Source organism: Fomitiporia mediterranea (genome assembly GCF_000271605.1).
Source record: "Fomitiporia mediterranea MF3/22 unplaced genomic scaffold FOMMEscaffold_8, whole genome shotgun sequence".
NCBI lineage: Eukaryota > Fungi > Basidiomycota > Agaricomycetes > Hymenochaetales > Hymenochaetaceae > Fomitiporia > Fomitiporia mediterranea.
In genome coordinates, this window is record NW_006760393.1 from 2,236,897 (window position 1) to 2,254,119 (window position 17,223).

The window sequence follows — 17,223 nt, forward strand, 5'->3', positions numbered from 1 at the left end:
TCTACACATCAATTAATTATCATAGCTGCTGATTATTATGTATCCCCTTCCGTCGCTATTCTTCCCGGATCCTCCCCGACCCGCCCAGCCACAAGCCGGCCTTGCGCTCGCCGCAACATGCTCATGATCCCGCCTACAAGCCCGCCTAGGAGCAGCACCCGGCGCGTATTCACCCACAGCAGCCTATCTGTTCCGAACCAAGCACACCAAAAAATTAACTCTCCTCTCTTCTCCGTCAGGACATAAGGTTAAGATAAAACCCTACTTACACATCGCACAAAATAGCCCTGCAGTCGCAACCCCCGCACCAGCTTCGCGTGCCTCGCCAAACCCGGCTCGACTCATCCCATCCTCAGCAGCTGCGAACGCCAGTCCAACAACCCCAAGCTTCACAGCTTCTCGCCCGCCCTCTCTCAGGCCACCCCACATCATTCGATAATTCTTCGTTTTCTTGTATAAATACCACCCCCGCATCGTCGTCGGCGCACGATGCGCGTTCTCCGCAAGGAACCGCATCCCTTCTTGTCGCCCTCCACGTAACAAACCAAGCGAAAGGCCAGTCAGGCCGCACACGCTCGTAAGGACCATGTATCGCTGCGGAACGTACAACCGGATTGCACCATCATCTCTCTCCTGAGTATCACTATCGTCTCCATGTCCAGACATCTTTGGTTTGCTCAGCACTCTAGACTAGACTGATAATAGCGATAGTGCGTGCATTCATTAGAGGGTAGTAGTTAGGATGATCGTGCCGGACATGCGAACAAGGAAAGGCGTTAGCTGTGCAAAGTTTCAAATGAAATTATTATTACTGTACGTCGATCATCATGGCCCACGCTCAATACATTCACGTAACCGCTACGATCGAAAGCGTAAATTCCTTTCCTTTCCTCAATTGTCGTCCTTTGCCCCGTCTCTATCACTATCGTGCATTCCCATCAAAACAGAACAGTGCATCCAAAATATAACGTACGGAACTCATGGATCTAGACCTTGCAAAGGCCTTCTTGAATCTTCACTCAGCACCCTCGTTGCACCACATCCGCTCTTGTAACGTACAAGACAAGAAAGAAAGGAGCAAAGCAGATTCCGAAACGTGTCCTTAACTCAGTGTTTGTGAAAAACCTTCTCCGTGCTAATCCATCACAACCCCAATTCCACGTTGTTCAGGCCTGACAGGAACTCAAGATTCAGGAGAGTCAGTCAATCCGACGTGCGGACCAGACCAGAAGCCTTCAAGAACAGTTCGAGCAGGCAATTCATCAAACAATCTCAGTTTCGGATGCTACGACTCCGAGTCCGAAAGACCCTCTTCTCCCTTCTCGGAGGAGGCAAGTTCAATCAATAGCCTCGAACATCAGACCAGAATAATACAGGGGAGGGGCTCCGGTACGACTCCGAAATCCGAATATTTACTGTACCTTAAGTATGCATGGCATGCATATGCAAGCGAAGCTACTTCTCCTGAGAGAATGAGTAATCTCCTATCCTCATCCACTCATTCAACTCGGTGATAATAACCCCTTAAGCTTATGAAGAAGAACAACCAGAACTCTTCTCACTCAATTCTATCACGCCTATCGCCCGGAAATACACCCAAACTCACTGGCAGTCCAGTCCGTAGTTCATGCACTTGTAGTAGAATTGTACCTTCCTTTCAATAAGAACTGCCACTGATTCCAAACTCCGAGTCGGTTTGCGATTCGATTCAATGCGAAGGGACTTCGGAAGGTATAACCGGTCCCGGACGCCTCAACGTTTTAACAGTAATTAATAATTACTCCGAGGAGTATCCTGACCTAGTCAATTGAAATTTTGAAAGGAGTTCCGGCGGGAGTGATGAGTAAGAGGTTGAGTGCAAGATTCTCGTTCCTTTCCGACTTCTGAAGCCTTGTTGTTGATAACAAGTTTTTGATAACCAGTGAGAGATTTAGGGTCGGTATAAATATCAGCAACATATAAATACCCCTCAGTTTCGTTGTGTCCAGTATTGCACCTCGTTCAATCTTCATAGAACAAATTTCACTCCAAGCCAACAAACGATAGCAGTGTGTAAAATGCTTCCATCACTGTACAAAACGCTTTTACATGTCTATGTCTTTAACCATTCATTGTCTTCATGATATATCATTCTGCATGCTCACCAATACTTGCTATGCAATGCAATCAGCATCTCCACAACATCAAAATACAATGTTTCCCCTCAACCCATAAACCCCTACTTTAGATGTCATCGTCAAAGCTTATCTCTACCTTCTCACCGGGCTTGAATGCAGGTAAACCTATAAGAACATATGCATTAGCAAGCGAGCACAACATGCAATCATGGTAAAGGTGGAAGTGAAATGCAGGAAGAGAAATAAAGAAAAGAAACACACCTCGATAAGGACACCCATCACACCTAAACGCATCTCCCAACGCACAGTTCCCACAACTACTCGTCATCTTCGGCGCAGCAGCAGCAGCCTTCAACAACCTCTCCCTCTCCGCCGCCTTCACCTCACGAGCTCCACCATTAGGTGCACCGTCAATCATCACGACAGTCGCGTTCCTCTCTTCCTCTGCCTCAAGTTCTGCTAGACCACATGTGCAGCCTTTGCATGCCTTACGGCGACGCGGTCCGCTACCTGCGGGAGGTGCACATGGCTCGGGCCGTGCGCGGTCAGCGTCAGTGAGCAGTGCTTCTGCATCGATGGTGGGCGTGCCTGGTGCAGGTGTCGTGAGCGTCCATACAGCCTTTTTGTTCGAGCGGCGTGCTGCGTCGGCAGCACCGCGACGGAGTGGGAGTGATACAGCTGCGGGACGATTTAATGGGACAGAAGCCGGAGTGGATACCGGCGCGGAATAAGTTGTTGTGGATGAAGAAGTCGACGTCGAGGCTGACGGCTTTCGGAATTTCTGGGCAATGAGAGCACCCGTGTCATCCTCCTCCGTAAGAATTTCAAATCCTGCACGTTCAAGGTCTGTGCGAAGACTGGAAGGCACGGAGGAAGCGTGTGCGACATGCAGAGTACCGTGTGTAGACAGTCCACTCAGCAGCTGAGTCAAGAGAGAAGGTAGCTTGGTCTGCAGGGCATTAAAATCGGACAGCCCTAGTACTGCGTAGATAGCACCATAACTTGCAGGTACAAGCGTCGTCGCTATCGTTCAAGCAAAACCGCATGTAGTCAGCCCACCAAATTTATTCCAGCTAAAATTGATTGCAAAAATAAAAAAACGTGCACGCACCACCCTCGACAAGTCGATCTACCATCAACTTCTCTACACTGCGCGTCTTCTCGAGCTCTTCGATGAGCCGCTGGTATGAACCATCCTGGGCACTGGCAGGCGAGCCGAGGACGAGTGCGGGTGCCTTGAGCTGCTGCGTCACAGTGGAGCCAGCAGGCAGCACGTAAGTTACAGACTCAGTTGCTACGGGTGACATCGTGCAAGATCAGTAAGAATACAGACTATGTGTATTTTATAGACAGCACGGAGGAGTGTGAAGTGTGCTGAGAGATGGTGGTGTCTGTAAACTGCTGAGAAGTGTGCACTGGCGCAGACGAAATGTAAGCAGTGTGGCAATCCGCTGAGTTCTCTTGTCTCTCATTGGCTCGGCTTTTCGGACTGCCTGACTCACCCACTTCTCCGAAGAACGCAAGGCAAATAATGACGAAACCTAGGTACCGCATAATCATCGTACACTATATACATTCGAATGAACGGAAAACAGAAGAAACAACTACAATAAACAGCAAAGAAAGCGTAAGAGAGCCAGAAGAAAAGATGACAGGAAGGAAGGAAAAATCGCAATGAAAAGGTCCACAGAAATCGATACCTGGTAAACCTACATGTACAAACTGAAGCAATCAAATCTCATCCCCACCCAAATGCTTTCACTGAGGTTGCTCCTGCTCCTGCAGCTCCTGTGGAGGTTGCATCACTTGCGGAGGCATCTCAGCAACGACTCCCATTTGATAAACACCAGTTGGCGTCGACATCACTTGCTTGAACCGGAAAAACATATCCCTGTACCATTCTTCACTGGCTTGTACCTTGTCCTGTTCTGCTGTAACATGCTGCAGTTTTGTGAGTTCGTTATGCCAAAGAGATCGCCAGTTCACGTTCCCGTTCGCGTCAATCTGCAGAGGAACCCTTTACGAATGAAATACCGTCAGATTTGACGACCTTACTGAAAATAAAAAGACATACATGTATGGATTTGCAGAAGAAACGTCCTCAGGACCAGGTGGTGGAGGCATCACTTGTTGATCGTAAGCTGGGCCACCAGTCTCAAAGCCGGCAGATGTCGACGGTGCAGCGCCGTCGTCACGCGCGTAGTCAACATCGTGTTCACCCTCGCTGTGCGAAGATCGCTTTGATTTGTGTGTCCTCTTCTTTCGGATACGGTGCACACCAGTCCGGGGGTCGATGTTATCATTCACGGTCCAGTATGAGCCCTTGCCTCTGTCCGTGAGCGGCCGTGCGACCTTTTCAAAGCATGGATTAAGTGAAAGGTTGTGTCGGACAGAGTTCTATGTAAATCAATGACATTAGATGTCTGCGGCTCAGTACGTTGAAGTCGTGAACGGACGAACCTTCCAGCCTGAAGGTGCAGTGCGGAAATAAGGGAACTACGCTGAATATCAGCGTCATAAACCACCATGAACTACGAAGCACTACGTACTCGACTTTCAATAGCGTAATAGATGTCCTCTAACAGCAGCTTGCCCGTCGGTGATCCCTTGATCGCGTACCTAACACGTCCACAAAGTCCCATCAGAACCGACCGCGTCACGAAAATGTACATGCGGCTGCGCCAAACCACGCGCAGCACAAACACGGTCAGAAACGCTTACTTACCGAATGAGAGTCGAATATGGATAGAACGGCTTGCTCCCAGGAGGCCCGTCACGCAAAGAATCGAGATTAATTGGGAGCCCGCCTGTGAGGTCACTAGGCGGGTCTGGGTAATACGAGTTTACAGGCATCTCATTCGGTGCCATCTGCATTGGGGGTGGCATTGCCTGGGGAGCATCCATTCTCTCGTAATTGATCAAAGCAAAGTAGAATGTGATAGACGAAGAAGAGAGCTGCAGACGTCGACAGCAAATAATGGTTGTTGTTAACTGAAGATGGCTCCGTGGCTCGAGAGAACCCTTGCGAGGCTAAGGCGAACCGTGAGAAATAGCGTTACCCCGTTCACATTCCGCTATGATCACAAAACGACGAGCGCAGTTCTCTAACATCGTGAAGAACAGCGAGCGCTGGACGTGTGCTGGAGTTGCAATGGCGATAGCTGGGCAGAGGCGCGAGAATGTCGTTTGTTTCTGTGTGTTTTGGTGGTCAACGATGTCCAACAAATGAAAGCACGAGAAAATACGTCGAAATAACGACAACCAGAGCACAAACAATGCTCTCCAAAACATTCCCTCAATGACTGTATTTTCCACCGTTCCTTAGGCATGTATGGACTCAAAATACATTCAGAAAGATGTTTTTATGACAGTACAACGCCCAGAACCTGTTACTCTCCTCGACGAGCCACCAACGAACGGCGTTCTCTGGCCTTCTTCGTGGTCCTCCTACCCAACTCGACCTCAACCCCGAGATTACAGATACCCGACACAGCAACGCTGTTTGCGCATTCAACATCTGTTCTGCTTGTCAGTTGTGTCAGACAATACTTACTACTCTATGCCTATACCATGCCATGAATAGAGAGCCGCCCAGAAGATTGTACAACCGCCGAAAGATGGGCTCTTTTACCGGGCGCTGTTTCTCAAACGTACAGGCTTCAATGCCAGACAGGAAGCATTCTTCAGGTTGTTCTCTTCGGACTGTGTATCAAGGAAGTTGACCTCGCCAAGATGTCCCCTTTCAGTGTTTTTATAAGCTCCTGGCCGGAGTCTATCCGTTTGCAGGACCCGACGTTAGCTGCCTCCGAGAGCAAACTTTAAGGCCTGTATAATAGTATATTTACCCAGTACAATATACACGAATCATAAGTTGCGAGGATGATGTATTGCAAGGCCATTTACAGAATCTTTCCTTCCGTTAATTGTCTGTATAAATGCTATGCAAATTGTCTACCAAAAGGCTAGTCGTATTTTCAGAAGCGGGATATAAATAGTACACAACTTTTCTGTCCACCACCATGTCCATTCCCTGCACAGACAACTCAACCGACTCAATCAACCAAGCAGGCCCTAGCCAAGCACATGCACCACCCTCTAGTATCTGCACCCAATGCAACTCCCAACCCTCCAAATACACCTGCCCTCGCTGCCAAACAAAAACATGCTCTCTACCCTGTTCCCGAGCACACAAAACCACAACAGGCTGCTCAGGCGAACGCGACCGCACCACATACGTACCAATGAACCAATACGGTTATAGCGCACTTATGAATGACTATGTCTTCCTTGAAGAAGTCGGGAGGAAGGTAGAAGGTTGGGGACGGGAGATCGTTTCTAATAAGCTTCACGCTGTTGCTGGTGCTACTCGTGGTATGAGTATTCGAGGTCGAGGAATGAATGCCCGAAGTCGGGGAAGAGGGATGTCTAGGGTATTTCGTCATGGACATGACAAGAGAAGCTACTTGGCTATGCAGTTGAGCATAAGAGACATTGAAATGGATGTTCTGCCTCACGGTATGAAGAGAGCCAGCCAAAACATGTCGGTTTGGGATGGAAAGTAAGTACTTGCTCAGTAAAACTTAATCTTTCCTCGATACTTTGGGTTCTAATTATTGTATTTTAAGAGGAAAACGTGCACTTCTCACTATTGAACTTGTCTTCGAACCTCCTCCGGACCCCTTCACGCGAGAGGTGTTGAAATCTACATCTTTAATTTCCAACAAAAACGACTGGGACCAAACTATCCGACGAATTATCAAGACAAATCTGAAGCGGTCACAGAAGGCTCGTGACTATGAAGCGCTTCTCCAGTGGCTAAGTCTCGAAGACGAGGATGAGACTGTCCCAACAAGCGTTCTGTGCTTGATGAAAAGACCCAGAACTGATGATGACTCGCTCGTCACGAACCCAACACGTCCTTCGTATTACAAACTAGACTGGAACCAAAAGCTATCAAAGGCGTTCCGTTACAAACATTTTGTCGAATTTCCGACCATTATTGTAACGGATGAGACTTCGTTTAGCGGAATACTCGTTGATGACAGCGGGGCAACCGAGGACCTACATGAGAGGCAGCCAAAGAGACGTAAGCTCGACGTGGACCAGGTGAGGAAGACCATGTCTGGTCTTGTGGGCGATTACGGCTCTGAAGACGAGGAGGAAGCGAATGTCTTGGAGACATTGGCCAATTATTCAGAAAACGACGAGGATGACGCAACATCAGACCAAGACGTGTGTGGGATATTAGGCGAGGCCGATGAAGAGCATGCGGACTATGCCCAGGATACTCTAGACACAGAACCGGCAGCGGATAATCTGGTTGTAGAAGATGGTTCCGATGACGAGACCCTCGACTGGGGTGACGAGGAGATTGCAGAGGATGAAGCGAAAATCGCAAGCCTCTCCGATGCTATTCGTCAACGATACGCGACGGCGCAGAAATAGTAACTCGTATCCACTGTCCTTTTCGCATATATCATACATCCTTTCTTCGCAAATCCAATAAACCTCGCATGATACGCTGGACTTCAAGAACGGCCTCGATCATCTGACTTAAGGGCGTTTCTTGTGTATTTTGGACTGGGTAAGCGGTCTTTACTTCTACCTCCCAGAGGGTATCAGCGTGAGCAGGAATGGGTTTTTGCGTGCGTGGATCGACCTTGAAAGAAGGTTCAATCCCGTATTGAAGAATAGAAAAAGAGTAAAGAATTACTTGTTCTTGTTGAAACATGTGGATCACTAATGGACCACGACGAAATGCGTATCCCTTCTTGTATAGCTGCGCTCGTCGACTGGGAAGAATGTCAGTCGTGACAGTTGAACGACGAGAGCAATTACATACACATAACCAAGAGCAGATGCGAAGCTCAACGCATCTTCCATAACATGGCACGTTGCCCACGGTCGTACAGTCGCTTCTGGGTGCTGACGCACGGACTCAGGCTTTAAATAAGAGTACATCAGCCTGAATATAGTTGTTAGTCTTGCTACGCTACGAAATATGTATGATTTCACTTACCAGCCCGCCTTGGAATCCATCAAGTCCTTGCTACATCTCAAGAAGACTGGTTCATTGCCTTGGCTGCGTTGCATTTGAGCGTCTAGCGGCTCGAACACGACCTCTCGAATATGCAAATCCGACGCTTTTAAGAGGAAACTGTCAGGACCGGGTAATGTTGTAGAGACATGTTTACTTACAGGTTTCGCTGTGTAGAGTTAGACGGTTGAGGATAGGCCTCAGGTCCTTGGCGAAGAACTCGCCGTACAGCGCGACTTCGTATAGATGAGACATGTTCGGCTTCGATTTTCCTGTCGTTGAATAACTAAGGGCCCTGCTTATGCAAAAAAAAAAAAATTATGTGGGCCAAGTACAGATGGATGAACGCGAAAGAAGTGGTTGGGCCAGACGCGTCAGACGCGTCAGACATTACACGCTCTTTCTCATGCCAGTCACCGACAACAAGTATGATTATCCTTGATCTTGTGTTACTGGTCAACGTGGTTGTCCAGTCCCGGTGGAACGGCCGTGCAGTGATTAGCTTCCCAAGCAGATAGCTCATGCTCAATAAGGGTCCCCTCTCCTTGTTCAACGCGAATTGATGGTAACCTCTTTGTAATTCAAACGTTTCAACAAACTAGTAGACAGTCGTAGCTGCTCTTGTTGTTCAGATCTGTTTCCGCTTAATATCTGATCTTTCCATCTGTGCTTTCAGGCCTCCAACCGTCCTATTAAAGCAGCCGCCCGCTCTCTGGTCTCCCTTTGTTTCTCCACTCTATTGTGTAACTTGTCTCGGGCCCGGAAGTATGTGGCTTGTTTCCGTCCAGAAGACAATCACACCCATGCACGACAACGACATGTACGAGTTCTTAAGCAGCATGTCTTCCGTAACACGAGGCTAGAAGAACTCCCTTACGGCTTCCCCTCCAATGACGGTCTGTGCAGGTCCAGCTTATCCTCCGCCTTACTCGTACCATCCGCCTGATGGTTACATGGCACATTACATCAATGAAGTAAAGGAGCAGGTATACTCTGAGCTTCAGTCTCAACGTGCTAGTCGCTTGAGCTCCCAGAAGAGCCACCATAGTCCTCACTCCCGCAGTCCAAGATATTCTGGAGGCAAACCTACCATATCTGAGAAGAAGCCTCGCTCAAGTCCTTGGACCTCAACTCCTCAAATTACATTTCCTACTCCTCAGATTACTGTCCTTCCCACTGGACCCGCATTTCCTATTCCACAAATATTTCCGAACTCAAACCCGTATTCACCTGCATGGACTCCGTTTAGTATGCCCCAACCGCAAATTCGTTTCCCGACTCCGGAGCCTTATGGTCCTGGCACTCCCGTCCGATCCTCACTTCCAATGTCATACAGCCCATTCCCTTCCGCTACCAAGCCTAGTCCACATCGTGCATACCAAGCTGCAGCTCAAGTTCTCCCATTCCCAGGCTCGGATGAATCTATGCCCCTTCTTTCGCATTCCAGCGTGGGCACGTATGGCTCGTCTCGTTCCTCTTCAGCCTCTAGATCGACACAGAAGCGACGAATAAACTACGATGCGCTGGTGCGGGCAGTGGAGAATATTAAGGTCTGCAAACGGGAGGTAGCTGGATGGGTGAGGATAATCCGACAGTAAGACTATTCCAAGCTCCTTCGTGTTGACCATCACACTTACTTAGTGCTGGAACTCTTCAGGCAACGAAACGAAAAGCTAAGTAAGGAGGAGAGGGAGCTCGTCTCATACATAGAAGATATCTACCAAAATGCTTCCAAAGCCCTCCAAATCGCACGTACCGCCCTACACACCGTACATAACGCCCATAACGTCCGACACGACGCGCAATTCACCTCTGGAAAAGTCACCTCAGACATATCCACGCTATCTACTTTCGCGACCTCCTTGCGACATAAACTTGGCAGCCTCGTACGCCGGCTGAAAGAATTGAAAGCCTCTGGACCGGCTGAACGTCCAGGTTTCTTCTCATGTCTAGAAGACGCTCCGGGATGTCTAGCTGGATATTATTTGAAAAATCGTTTGTTCCGATTCGCATCGTTGTCTAAGGCTCATAAGAAACAGTATAGCGAATTGGGTTCAGAGGGTAAGCCCTCACCCCCAGTTTTTCCGGCTCACATACATTTTCCTGACGAAATAATATTTAGCGCAAAGTCTGACTGACCATCTGCCAATGACAAAGCTTATGAACTCGTTATATGAAGAGGTGCGGCGGACGTATGGTATTGTTTCGAAGACTCTCGCCGGTTTCGAGAGCTCGTTGCATGCTTTTCGGTTAGAACTGGAGAGGGTGACAATGGCACATGGAGACCGTTGAGAGTGTTCTTCCGACATATCACGATACTATTCTTCTATGACAACCTCTTCATAATTCACATCTAATTCCTTACGACTGTGTAATGATTTTACGCTCTACGACACGAATGTTCTATATCATACAAACCCAAAGTTAATCTGTCCTCTCACGACTTGATGCCGTCCGAGCAAAGCTTTAAGAACTGCTCCGAGTCGTCCCAGTGTAACTGTGTAAAATTCTACTTCAGCCATCGGAAAACCCATAGAGTTACTGGTTCACTCACAAAATGATTAGCACCTTCTACAGGCACGAACTTGACAGGCCTCCTCTCTTTTCCTTCACTAGCCCACTTCAGATATTCCTCCTCAAGATTCCACGTCTCCCATTGAACGACCCACAAGGAGGCAAGTCCGCATATGACGTGGATCTTGAGTTTCGGCAGTCGCAATTTCTCGTTTCCTCCAGCCTCTGAGTCCGAGGCTATTTGCTCACTACCAGCAAGGAAAGCTCGACGTTTCTGTTCTTGCAGGAGAGAAGACGGAAGATGCCACAGAGGCCATTCGGATCGCGGGCCTGGAGCGATATCGACGCAAGTTAAAATCTCATTTGGTGTGAACTTGTCGAGTGTACATGGGCGAGCTGATTTCTTTGGTGCGCGTAATTGTAGGGCATCGAGAGTGCGGTTTCCGGGTGGGAAGACAGAGCCCGTGTTTGTGGTTGTGGTTGTAGTTGTAGTTGTAGAAGGCTCCACTGACGATGACTCGACTTTGTATGCTGGATGTTCGTAGTAGGATGATACCCATTTCCCAAAGCTGATACCTCGGATACGTTCCGGGATTGAGGCGTCTTCGAAGGGGTGGTAGTAACCTTCTGGACGAGGGTATCCGAAACAATTGTCTGGGAGTTCTACAAAGCACGAAAAACCAAACCGATGAGTTTACGTTGAAACTATGTAGATTGTCAGGAAATCAATCCCTTACCATACATAATGAACGTCCTCAAATACGGCTCCAAAGTTTGTACAATATCCTCCGGGAACGAGCTCAAGTTTCCGAGAAACGCTATCGTCGTAATGTTGCCTAAAGACCAACCCAATAACGCAAGTCCACCTGCCGTCCCATCCTCACTGGCACGCGGAATCTTCAGCTCTTTGATCACCCATACGAGGAACTTGGCGATTTCAAGCCCTCGAGCTCGCATGAACTCGTGTTTCTCAGAATCAGTCCCATCTTTGAGGACTTGTAACTCGGCTTGGGAGAATGGTGTGGACCCGGTGTAGTCACGTCGATTGAGAGCGATGATGCGTAGGTTGTGTTTTTTAGCAAGAGCTAGAAGACGTGAAAAGTTTTCTGGAAATAGGTCGATTCAATGGATGGAGAGTTTGTGTGCGGGACGAGACTCACGAGCATGATACGAGTGACCATGAACGCAGACTAGCGTCGTGTACGTATCTCCACTCGGCTTCCCAGAGTCGATATACGCTAGCTCAGTACCATTATCGTCCACTTGGACCTTCTGTATGGTTGACATGGCAGTTTTGGGAGAGAAACGGAGAGAAAATGTCTTGCCAGAATCTTGTGTGAGCCTGAAGAGTTGTCCTCGCGAATGCGTCCATCAGCACTGCGTCGTGATTCATCAGTGCAGTGCTTCTTGCGGCCGCATGACCTGATCCATCACAACGCATGGGTCTCCATGTTCAACATTATCACATAGCGAAATAAACAGAATCAGTCAAGGCAGCAGACGAAGCCAAAGAACAATGCGACATGACGCAATCGTAAAGGAAGAAAACCGTCTCCGAGGTCATTCAGCAGCAAAAGATTATTCCGACGCGTCGCGTAACGTCACGTCACCAACCAACCGTCAATCCCAATGCCAATCAGGCACACCAATTGCTAAACTTAACTAGAGTCTTCAATCTAAAGTTGACTCCTATCCATAGTCCATCTCGAGTCTCGAACACAACTCTTCCAACAAAGAATTCCATCTCCAATACAAACAAAAAGCAAAGGCACAGAACTATTAATGTTATCTCCAGATACCTCTCTCTTCATCCGCCCAGCTCGTCCTTCTGACTCGTCTACACTTTCTCGAATTTGTCTCCTGACAGGCGATGCTGGCCAGTCTGCTGAAACACTACACACACTACCGGAACTTCTGGGGTTATTTTATGCAGAACCGTACGTGCAGCTTCCGCATGCCGGTGGTTTCATACTTGCTCGGCGGCAAGGCGGGACAGCTACGACAGCGATAACCGGGTCAAACGAGGAAGAACTAGAGAAAGAGAACGATGAAGAAGCTGTAGTCGGGTATACCCTCTTTGCATTCGATACACGCGAATTCGAAGAAACGCTGGAGAGTCAATGGTTCCATCCACTGCGCGCAAAATACCCGAAAGATACAAGTGACGCGGACACGTATAAAATCCAACTCACGGAAGCTGATAAACAATACGTCTCGCTATTACACGCTCCAGGCCTCGCACCAGACGCGTGTGTCGCGTTCTCACCTGCTCATTTGGTACGTCTCTTAATCAAGGGATTCGCCAAGTTTACGTATGTCTGACAGCTTAATACTTAGCATGTCGATATCCTGCCCGAAGCTCAACGCCAAGGCTGGGGTCGTCGACTACTCGACGCAGCAGTGAGATTCCTCCGTGACGAGAAAGGACTGACAAGCGTCTGGCTCGGGTACGATCCGAAGAATACAGATGCTGCGAGATTTTACGAGCGATTAGGGTTCAAGCCTATTGAAGGAGCGCCTAGTAATTATGTGGGCTTGAAGTTTGAAGATTGGACCTTCGCGTGATTGCACGCGTAATCATTGTGAACACTTCGCAAATTGTATTACACATACAAGCTCGGAACGAAATGCATCGTGATATTCGTTTCGGACCTTGATTCAGGCGCTTCCAGACTGAGTTTAGGCAGTCGTAAGCCTGACAACTCAGCCAATGATCAACAGAATCATGAAGCATTGACCGGAAATTAAGTAGTCAATGTACAAAAACTTAATTTTTGAAGCGCAATATCAACGACCTCCCGAAGCCCGACCACCGTCATCCTCGGGCGGTGGACCGCCAGCGAATACTGTTGACGAGGAATATATGTTAACATCAGGCACGAGACGGGAAAAGAAGGTGAGAATGAATGGAAAGTATAAATGGGAATGGAATACATATAGACAGGGGCTCTTAAACTGGGGCAATGAAACTGAATATCGTAAAGGTCGAGATGACCGGTACGATCGCAGACCTGTGCGAATGTATAAGAAGTGAGTGACTCACTGAGTACGAAAAGAGCGGCAACAATATACATCCAGTATTTCTGAATGAAGGACTTTTCCGGCTCTGGAGGGATTACCTGGCCCTTGGGCGAGAGCGGGGGAGGCACGCGTAACTCGGGTCTAGGCAAAATTTTTATTAAGATTAAGTGGCGGCAATGAAGGTGAGCAAGCGTACAATGGAGGGCCGGTCGCATGTCGGACGTTAATGGTAGTATTAGACGGGTGGAGGAAAGTTGCCTGGTCCAGATTCCGCGTCCGGAGCTGCTTTGTGGAAGGGCAGGCGCCAGATGCGGGGATGTCCGCGAGGAAATAATCTATGTGGAAAGGCGTGCCTGCACGGTCTAGGTGGAGAGTAATGTAGTCTGCAGATGCAATCGGAATATGGCACTGTATAATGCATTGGCAGGATGACGGTATGTGAGCATCGGAACAAAATGAACCTAAATCGGGAGAAATGGAGTGGGTGAAGAGTGGGATGGACATACTGCTTTGACAGAAGAAATATCGAGACGCTCGACAGCGAGATGATCAGGAGCGCCTGCGGGAACGGCCTGGAATGAGACCTGATAGAGGGCGGCCTTGTTTTCCCTCACATCGTTGTAGAACTGGCCAAGGGCGTCTTGTAATTGGGGTGCTGGTGTATATTGGCGAGTGGAGGGGTCTATGGAGGCACGGAGGACGAAAGGTTGCTCTGGAACGTCTGGACCGTGTATTCTGTGCAGGAGATTGAGCTGGCCGTCCGCCGCAGCGGCCAGGCGGGCTGCGAGGAGAGGTACGAGCGCAAGGAGCATGTGTGTGTCGAGGCGTTCTAACAACTTCTGTGGTCCAGTTGAGAGCGAGGCCCGAGGGAGGTGCCGGAAGGGGAAATACGATCGGCTCTGGGCTTACATGAGCACGGATGCAGTCTGGACTGTTCTTGCCGTGCTTGCCCTGTGCTCTGGACTCTAAACCCGTATATACTCCCTCCGTTTCCGCCATGGTTGGTTCACAACGCCCTCCTCCTTTCCTTTCTATCCCTCACGAGCACCAATGCCCGTCCCCGTCCCGCCACAGGGGTCTTCCTTTGTCCCCCTCGCCGTCAGCAGCGCGGACTACGCTGGCGGGCCGCCTTCCGCCACAAAATATTCGACCGCCCTCGTGTCGGCCCAGCCCGTAGTTCCTCCGGAGATGTCTATCCAGCTCCTCAATACGCTGCTTATATTCTACGAGGTGCTTGACCTGGCTTATTAACATGAGCCTTACATACTAATCTACGCATCACCGTCTCCTCCCAGCAACGGAAAGGCTGGGTGCAACGCTCACGAGCCTCTCTCGAACTCGCATTTGTCCAAGGTCCTTTACTCGTGGAACCGTCCATCGGCCGCTCATCAGATGAGCAGTCAGACTCAGACGGCTCTGCCCCATCTGTATATTCATCAGGAAGCTCGACAGATGAGCCCACTCCCGCAACAACCGATAATGACGGTATGATGGAGACGGATGAGCCCACCATAAAGCAGGAGGAAGAGGACGATGGTATTCCTCCGCGGACGCGTGCTCTCGTCCCTCTCACACTTCGCGCGGCGAAGCCAGCGGCGTCTTCCTCTAAATGGATGAAACGCAAAAAATCGTTTAATCTGCACCTTGGTCCCCTTCGCCAACAAAACCCTACTCGACCACGCAGACAAACGAGCGGCCCGGAACCCAGTGCACGTCTGCTAGAGCTCTTCGGTGATCTCCTAGAAGTGCGTATGGAAAGTTGCCTGCGAATTACCCGACTAGTCCGTGAGTCCAACCGCTCGATGCTGCACACCTGGTGAAGCGATGTTCATGTTGCCCCGCGCGACGTGTGAGTCCTGAACGTGAAGTTTCACCGGTATCAGACGCTGATAGGAACATTATTTTTTACTTCAGGCACATAAACCACGTCTTTTTTACCATGCGTATAGCATCTCAGGAGAGAGAAGATTCCGTTGCGACTCCATCAACATCGACTCCAATCGCCCATATCACCCTCCCCACCTGACAACATGTTTCGTCCGAGAATGCACCCCCGATCGAAGTCGCTGCGGTCTGGGCCGTCGTTGACATCACGCTTATGCGTGTTTCCTAACACATCATGATGAAAGGTAGAACCATCCAGGGTTTTCGCGAACCGCATATATACAGCTGCCTCACGCGTGGCTGGGAACGTCATTGTTCGGTCTTCTATATCTGCAGCGGGAGCAGATGATCAAGCAACCTGCAAGCGCCGAAAGCACGACTTCTTTTCCCAACCATGTCCCCCCACCTTGCTCTCTCATACCAGAACGAAGAAACTTGCCAAACATGCAACAACGCTCATACACGAAAGCGAATCTGCACCGGCTGTACCCACACAAAAACGGTTGTTTTAATATTATGTTCCTGAAACGAATTTTCCTTCTTTCTTTCTCCTCCGCATTTATACCCTAGCATGTTTTATCTCCACACCTTCCCCTCGCCCACATAAATTCGTGCTCAGCGTATGCCATAGCTGGCCTACTGATGCACTCTTCTTCCGTCTTTATCCGCCCATCCGCTTTCCCATATTCTAGCGCTCCTTCCCCTCCCCCGTCTTTCTTTGTATCTTCTCACAAGATTGTACAACAACACAACAACAACGTTCTCTTCCTCTCTAAATCCTGGTTAACCTGGTCTTTATACTCCCCTCTGTAACGTTATTATTACCATCTGTCCGTCTCCCGATTCTATGCTGTACCTCTATTATTTAGGTATTTTTTCGTCTTTCGTGGTTTACTTGTCTACTCTGCTCCTTATCAAAGTCGAAATAAAGCGAATGAATAGATGAGTCAATTTCCAAAACTTTAAATTTGTTTTGCAAATAAGCTTTCTCTGTCTGTCTGTTTTTCTCATCTCCGTTTTCTGTTCTCATGACGGAGGGACGGAGATTTGAGAGGATGACCCTGGTTTTGGACTTCTTTTCGTCATATTGAACCTGTCATGCGGGAACTTAAAACATACATATACATTTCATGGAGGCGCGTGGTCAGTCAGCGACGGACGGCGAATTCAGAAGTTGCTCGGAAGCTTAGCTTGTTCCTAAGACTTGCTTGAACTTCATTCGTTTCTCAAGTTCTATTTCTATGTATGTATACGCTTGCTTATATAACTCATTACAATTTCTGGGTTCTGAGGTTCTTAGTTTCTGAGACCTTCGGTGGCGCTTGTTCTTATTCTCACTAGACGTCATAGCTCTCTTGGACAATCACACACGAGGCAGGGGGGGATAGTGTAGCTTCTGTGACACTATGTCAGTATCTGTGTGTGTAGATACTACTAGAATAGTAGACACTGTCTTGTTGTAGTGTGATTGAGAGTTAATTTACGAGAGAGGTTAGTGTGCTAGTTCTATCTATCATGATCTATATAAATATCTTGTATTGTATTATCATGTATTGTAGCTATCAAACTACTGGTGCCCGCCCTTGCCCGCATTCCGCATCCGAGTCTGCTACTTAGCCCGTCGCTCCTCCGTTATCGCTCTTCTATCCT

General features: G+C 48.8%; 10 protein-coding genes across 10 annotated transcripts; 4 read left to right on the forward strand and 6 right to left on the reverse strand.

Annotated features, from left to right (window-relative positions):
• Positions 1–351: 351 nt before the first annotated feature.
• FOMMEDRAFT_48857 (uncharacterized protein) lies at positions 352–618 on the reverse strand (the record flags this gene model as incomplete). Its single annotated transcript, XM_007268625.1, has 1 exon — positions 352–618. A coding segment is annotated over one exon (267 nt), but the record flags the coding sequence as incomplete, so codon positions are not given.
• Positions 619–2,045: 1,427 nt separating this feature from the next.
• Positions 2,046–3,505, reverse strand: FOMMEDRAFT_111208 (DUF689-domain-containing protein). Its single transcript, XM_007268626.1, has 3 exons — positions 3,229–3,505; positions 2,379–3,140; positions 2,046–2,282 (listed from the first exon to the last, which is right to left on the reverse strand). The coding sequence occupies exons 1-3, from the start codon at positions 3,422–3,424 to the stop codon at positions 2,224–2,226; spliced, it is 1,017 nt and encodes a 338-aa protein (XP_007268688.1). The 5' UTR covers positions 3,425–3,505; the 3' UTR covers positions 2,046–2,223.
• A 370-nt stretch (positions 3,506–3,875) lies between these two features.
• On the reverse strand, positions 3,876–4,970 carry FOMMEDRAFT_88315 (uncharacterized protein; the record flags this gene model as incomplete). Its single annotated transcript, XM_007268627.1, has 5 exons — positions 3,876–4,121; positions 4,188–4,514; positions 4,578–4,613; positions 4,667–4,736; positions 4,843–4,970. The coding sequence occupies 5 exons, from the start codon at positions 4,968–4,970 to the stop codon at positions 3,876–3,878; spliced, it is 807 nt and encodes a 268-aa protein (XP_007268689.1).
• Positions 4,971–6,136: 1,166 nt separating this feature from the next.
• On the forward strand, positions 6,137–7,562 carry FOMMEDRAFT_158554 (uncharacterized protein; the record flags this gene model as incomplete). Its single annotated transcript, XM_007268628.1, has 2 exons — positions 6,137–6,675; positions 6,743–7,562. 2 exons carry the CDS (start codon positions 6,137–6,139, stop codon positions 7,560–7,562), a joined length of 1,359 nt encoding a protein of 452 aa, XP_007268690.1.
• Positions 7,563–7,593: 31 nt separating this feature from the next.
• FOMMEDRAFT_135632 (uncharacterized protein) lies at positions 7,594–8,409 on the reverse strand (the record flags this gene model as incomplete). Its single annotated transcript, XM_007268629.1, has 5 exons — positions 7,594–7,776; positions 7,831–7,909; positions 7,960–8,082; positions 8,137–8,260; positions 8,316–8,409. 5 exons carry the CDS (start codon positions 8,407–8,409, stop codon positions 7,594–7,596), a joined length of 603 nt encoding a protein of 200 aa, XP_007268691.1.
• Positions 8,410–9,044: 635 nt separating this feature from the next.
• On the forward strand, positions 9,045–10,446 carry FOMMEDRAFT_158556 (uncharacterized protein; the record flags this gene model as incomplete). Its single annotated transcript, XM_007268630.1, has 3 exons — positions 9,045–9,748; positions 9,812–10,215; positions 10,277–10,446. The coding sequence occupies 3 exons, from the start codon at positions 9,045–9,047 to the stop codon at positions 10,444–10,446; spliced, it is 1,278 nt and encodes a 425-aa protein (XP_007268692.1).
• Positions 10,447–10,502: 56 nt separating this feature from the next.
• On the reverse strand, positions 10,503–11,955 carry FOMMEDRAFT_111212 (uncharacterized protein; the record flags this gene model as incomplete). The annotated part of the gene is made up of 4 exons (XM_007268631.1): positions 10,503–10,651; positions 10,709–11,331; positions 11,406–11,774; positions 11,829–11,955. The coding sequence occupies 4 exons, from the start codon at positions 11,953–11,955 to the stop codon at positions 10,592–10,594; spliced, it is 1,179 nt and encodes a 392-aa protein (XP_007268693.1). The 3' UTR covers positions 10,503–10,591.
• Positions 11,956–12,184: 229 nt separating this feature from the next.
• On the forward strand, positions 12,185–13,256 carry FOMMEDRAFT_142046 (uncharacterized protein; the record flags this gene model as incomplete). Its single annotated transcript, XM_007268632.1, has 3 exons — positions 12,185–12,227; positions 12,536–12,945; positions 13,006–13,256. 3 exons carry the CDS (start codon positions 12,185–12,187, stop codon positions 13,231–13,233), a joined length of 681 nt encoding a protein of 226 aa, XP_007268694.1. The 3' UTR covers positions 13,234–13,256.
• Positions 13,257–13,455: 199 nt separating this feature from the next.
• On the reverse strand, positions 13,456–14,668 carry FOMMEDRAFT_147942 (uncharacterized protein; the record flags this gene model as incomplete). The annotated part of the gene is made up of 4 exons (XM_007268633.1): positions 14,196–14,668; positions 13,886–14,097; positions 13,712–13,830; positions 13,456–13,514 (listed from the first exon to the last, which is right to left on the reverse strand). The coding sequence occupies exons 1-4, from the start codon at positions 14,499–14,501 to the stop codon at positions 13,456–13,458; spliced, it is 696 nt and encodes a 231-aa protein (XP_007268695.1). The 5' UTR covers positions 14,502–14,668.
• Positions 14,669–14,719: 51 nt separating this feature from the next.
• On the forward strand, positions 14,720–16,383 carry FOMMEDRAFT_147943 (uncharacterized protein). Its single transcript, XM_007268634.1, has 3 exons — positions 14,720–14,919; positions 14,985–15,538; positions 15,604–16,383. Exons 1-2 carry the CDS (start codon positions 14,740–14,742, stop codon positions 15,507–15,509), a joined length of 705 nt encoding a protein of 234 aa, XP_007268696.1. The 5' UTR covers positions 14,720–14,739; the 3' UTR covers positions 15,510–15,538; positions 15,604–16,383.
• Positions 16,384–17,223: the final 840 nt, after the last annotated feature.